At 60.4% G+C, this 5045-nt stretch overlaps 1 protein-coding gene across 1 annotated transcript; it reads left to right on the top strand.

The window, feature by feature from the left end:
- Positions 1–1656: 1656 nt before the first annotated feature.
- On the top strand, positions 1657–5045 carry LOC121309834 (nuclear receptor ROR-gamma-like; the record flags this gene model as incomplete). The annotated part of the gene is made up of 8 exons (XM_041242977.1): positions 1657–1822; positions 2117–2563; positions 2849–2970; positions 3301–3433; positions 3553–3660; positions 3832–3942; positions 4046–4155; positions 4500–5045. Coding segments are annotated over 8 exons (1353 nt in total), but the record flags the coding sequence as incomplete, so codon positions are not given.

Raw genomic sequence — 5045 nt, 5'->3', positions numbered from 1 at the left:
TCCCTGCCCTCTCCCCTCTCCCTGCCCCTCTCCTCTCTCCCTGCCCCTCTCCCTCTCTCCCTGCACTCTCCCCTCTCCCTGCCCCTCTCCTCTCTCCCTGCCCCTCTCCCCTCTCCCTGCCCCTCTCTCTCTCCCTCCCCTCTCTCTCTCCCTCTCTCTCTCCCCTCTCTCTCTCTCTCCTCTCTCCCTGCTCCCTCTCCCCTCTCCTCTCTCTCCCCTCTCCCTCTCCCCCCTCTCCCTGCCCCTCTCCTCTCTCCCTCTCCCCTCTCCTCTCTCCCTCTCCGACGGGGAGAGGGAGAGGGACGGGGAGAGGGAGAGCGAGGGGAGAGGCGGAGAGAGGGACGGGGAGAGGAGCGAGGGGACGGGGAGAGGGGAGGGACGGGGAGAGGGACGGGGAGAGGAGAGAGGGAGGGGAGGGGGAGAGGAGCCCCCTCTCCCCCTGCCCGCCTCTCTCCCTCTCTCCCCTCTCCTCTCCCCGCCCCCTCCCCTCTCCCCTCTCCCTGCCCCTCTCCTCTCTCCCTGCCCCTCTCCCCTCTCCCTGCCCCTCTCCTCTCTCCCTGCCCTCTCCTCTCTCCCTGCCCCTCTCCTCTCTCCCTGCACTCTCCCCTCTCCCTGCCCCTCTCCTCTCTCCCTGCCCCTCTCCTCTCTCCCTGCCCCTCTCCCCTCTCCCCCCCCTCTCCTCTCTCCCTGCCCCTCTCCTCCTCCCCTCCCTGCCCCTCTCCTCTCTCCCTGCCCTCTCCCCTCTCCCTGCACTCTCCTCTCTCCCTGCCCCTCTCCTCTCTCCCTGCCCCTCTCCTCTCTCCCTCCCTCTCCCCTCTCCCTCCCCCTCTCCTCTCTCCCTCCCCCTCTCCTCTCTCTCTCCCCTCCTCTCCTCTCCCCTCTCCCCTCTCCTCTCTCCCCCCCCTCTCCCCTCTCCCTGCCCCTCTCCCCTCTCTGCTGCTCTCCTCTCTCTCTCTCCTCTCTCCCCTCCCCTCTCTCCCCTCTCTCCCCTCTCTCCTCCCCCGGAGGGGGACGAGGAGCCTCTCCCCTCTCCTCTCTCCCTCCCCCTCCTCTCTCCCCCCTCTCTCCCCTCTCCCCTCTCCCCTCTCCCTCTCCCCCCACTCTCCCAGCGGGGAACTCTCTCCTTTCCCCTAGAGGAGGAGGACGGGGGGGAGAGACGGGGGAGAGGAGGAGAGGGGCGGGAGAGGGAGAGGGGACTCTCCCCGATCTCTCCCTGCCCCTCTCCCTCTCCCTCTCCCCTCTCCCTGCCCCTCCCCTCTCTCCCTCCCCCTCTCCTCTCTCCCTCCTCTCTCCCCTCTCCCTGCCCCTCTCCCCTCTCCCTGCCCCTCTCCTCTCTCCCTGCCCCTCTCCCCTCTCCCTGCCCCTCTCCTCTCTCCCTGCACTCTCTCTCTCCCTGCCCCTCTCCTCTCTCTCCTCTCCCTCTCCCCTCTCCCTGCTCCTCCTCTCTCCCCTCTCCTCCCCCTGCCCCTCCTCTCTCTCCCCCTCTCCTCCCCCCTCCTCTCTCCCCTCTCCCTCTCCCCGCCCCTCCAGAGCAGGGACGGGGGCGAGGGGGCGGGGAGAGGGGCCAGGGGAGAGGATCCTCCCCCCCTCTCCCCGCTCCTCCTCTCCTCCCCTCTCCCCTCTCCTCTCCTCCTCTCTCTCCCCTCTCCTCTCTCCCCTCGCCCCTCTCCCCTCCTCCAGGGTTTCTTCAGGCGCAGTCAGCAGTCCAGCGTCTCGTACTCCTGCTCCCGGCAGAAGAGCTGCGTGATCGACCGGAGCAGCCGAAACCGTTGCCAGCACTGCCGGCTGCAGAAGTGTGTGGCATCTGGGATGTCCCGGGACGGTGAGAGGAGGAGAGGGGGGCGGGACGGGGGGGGGTGAGCCTCTGCTCTGCGGCTTGGTTTCAGGAGACTGTAGGTTTCAGGACGCTGCGCTGCACACCAGGCAGGGAGGCTCGGGGGTTTGATATAGCAAACCTCAAACTAGGTCTCCCCCCAGGGGGGTCTCCTGGAACCAGCTTTCAAGCTGCTGAGATCCTTAGAGAGAGGCTCCGTCTTCAGCTCAGATTTCAGCTGGTTTTCTCTTGTGATTCATTTCTATCCTCTGTCTCTCTCTCTCTCTCTCTCTCTCTCTGCAGCGGTGAAGTTTGGACGCATGTCTAAGCGTCAGCGCGAGAGCCTGTTTGCGGAGGTGGAGCGAGTCAAACAGCAGCAGCAGACCCTGCGGCAGGAGCACCACAGCCCAGGGGAGGCAGACGCCCTCGTCACCTTCCCCAGCAAAGACCCCCGCAACGGGCAGTGCCGGCTGGGCAAGCCCGAGGATCCGGCCTACCCCTTCGGCAAACCCTCCCAGACGGAGCCCGAGCCAAACCCCAGCGAGGAGGAAGAGGAGGGGAAGGGGAAGGGGAGGGGGGCGGATGCGGGGAGCAGGTTTCACTCCCTCGAATCCAGGCAGCCGTCTCCAGACCAGTCTTATCTTGAGACCAGGCGCTTCCAGCCGGCCGGGGAAATCAACAGCATGGCGGACTTTTTCAGCTTCTTCTCCAGCAACATTGATGCGCCCTCCTCGACCGCGCACGAGATCGGTACGTAGGGGTCCCGCATAGGGAAGCACAGGGAAGCATTGTAAAGCACAGAGAGGTCTGGTAAAGCATAGGGAAGCATTGTAAAGCACAGAGAGGGCTGGTAAAGCATAGGGAAGCATTGTAAAGCACAGAGAGGTCTGGTAAAGCACAGGGACCCATTGTAAAGCACAGAGAGGTCTGGTAAAGCACATGGTTTTAAAAGAGCTGTGTTGTCAGGCAGCCGGTGAGTGCACCTGGTTTTGACGCGCCAGTTTGTGTGTGTTCTACCCTCTCTCCTCTCCTCAGACTCTCTGACTGCCAACATCGTGAAGTCTCACAGGGAGACGTGCCAGCACAGAGTGGAGGATCTGGTGGCCCTGCGCTGGAGACTGTTCAGCAGGGAGGAGGTGTTGGCTTACCAGCGCAAGGTAGGGGGACACGGGCACGGCCGCCGCGGGACACGGGTTCAACTGGCAGCGTCGTCCGTGCCGAGGGAGGAGGGGGTGGGAAGGGAATTGTTTAGCAAGAGTGATAAAGAGAATCTCTCTGTCTGTCTGTCACTCTGTCCAGTGTCACTGTGTTTGGTTTGTATATCTAGTTTCATTATTAACATACCCCTATTCTCCTCTCTTTTTCTCTCTATAAATTTTGATCCCCCCCCTCGCGATCCCTGTGTGTGGTGATCATCCCTCTCCCCTCTCCCCTCTCCCCTCTCCCCTCCCTCCCCTCTCTCCCCTCTCCCCTCTCTTCTCTCCCAGTCGGTGGAGGAGATGTGGCAGCGCTGTGCTTGTTGGCTCACAGACAGCATCCAGTACGTGGTGGAGTTCGCTAAGAGGATTCAGGGATTCCTGGAGCTGAGTCAGAATGACCAGATAGTGCTGCTGAAAGGAGGTACAGAGAGAGACACACACACACACACACACACACACACACACACACACACACACACACACGCGCGCGCGCGCGCGCTCTCTTGTTTGTTAATGCTGTTCTCTCTCCCTCTCTCTCAGGTTCTCTGGAGGTGGTTCTCGTGCGGATGTGTCGCTCGTTTAACCCTGAGAACGGGACCTTGTTCTTCGAGGGAAAATACGCTGGGACAGAGGTCTTCAGATCACTGGGTGAGATGAGAGGACACACACACACACTGACACACACCCTACACACTATACAACACACTGTACAACATGACACACACCAAGACTCACAAGACGCACAAGACACACACACTGACACACACACTGACGCAGTGTACTGACTCTCTCTCCCCTCCTCTCTCTCCCCCCCCCCAGGCTGCAATGATCTCATTGCCTCGATCTTCGAGTTCTCTCAGAGTCTGTGCGCTCTGCACCTGTCTGAACAGGAGGTGGCGCTGTTCACCGCCGTGGTGCTGCTCAACTCAGGTGAGCCCCCTTGCCAGCGCGGGGAGGGGTGAAGCAGGGCTCTGCTATGGTCTGTGTTCCTCTCCCCCCCTCCTCACTCACTCACACTCACTCTGTCTCTCAGAGCGTGCATGGCTGCAGGAGAAGGAGAAGGTGGCGCGGCTGCACAGTCACGTGGACGCGGCCTTCAAGAGCACGCTGCAGAGGAGCCACAGGGAGACCGTGCTGAGCAAGGTACTGACAGAGACACAGAGACAGGGAGACCGTGCTGAGCAAGGTACTGACAGAGACACAGAGACACAGAGACAGAGAGACCGTGCTGAGCAAGGTACTGACAGAGACACAGAGACACAGAGAGAGAGAGAGAGGCACATACACACTGACACACAAACACTGCCAGGCAAGGTACTGAGACACACATACACTCACACATACACACACAAAAAAAGCAGTTTTTTTGGAAAGCCATTTAGAAGAAGAAAAAAATTTAAAAAAGGAAAGAAATTTCAAACTTTACGACTGCTTGACCCCTCTCCCCGTCCCGTCCCCCGTCCCTCCGTCCTCCCCTGTCCCTCCAGCTCTCTCAGAAGACACTCCAGTTGAAGTCTCTGTGCTCGCTGCATGTCGACAGGCTCCACTCGTTCCTGCAGCTCCACCCCCTGCTCGCTCACTCGCTGTTCCCCCCCCTCTACCACGAGCTGTTCACCGACAGCCCCGACGGCCCCCTGGAGTGAGGGAGGGAGGGACACAGGACCACGCGCTCCACCTGGAGCTGAAACACAGGGCTGATGAGAACCCGGACAGCACTGGACTCTGAGCCCACTGTACCACCACACTGCTGACTGACAGCTCACCTTTCCACAGCTCTGCTCCTGCTGGACGCTGGAGGAGCACATTCACTGTTTCAACACAGGGCTCTATGACTCACTATTTCAAACGATTTCAAAACTAATTTCAAACAGTGTCAGGATCTAAAGGGTTTGTTTGTTTGTTAAAACAAACTGTTTTAATTTAAAATTAATGTAAGGTGGTCCTTATGCAAGTTTGCCCATGGTAAAAGCACAGTGAAAGCATTGTAAACCACTGGGAGGTCTGGTAAAGCATAGGGAAGCATTGTAAAGCAC

This window comes from Polyodon spathula, unplaced genomic scaffold (genome assembly GCF_017654505.1).
Source record: "Polyodon spathula isolate WHYD16114869_AA unplaced genomic scaffold, ASM1765450v1 scaffolds_1540, whole genome shotgun sequence".
NCBI classification, from domain to species: Eukaryota; Metazoa; Chordata; class Actinopteri; order Acipenseriformes; family Polyodontidae; genus Polyodon; species Polyodon spathula.
The sequence above is the reverse complement of the archived record's forward strand: the minus strand, read 5'-3'. Positions and strand labels throughout refer to the sequence as shown.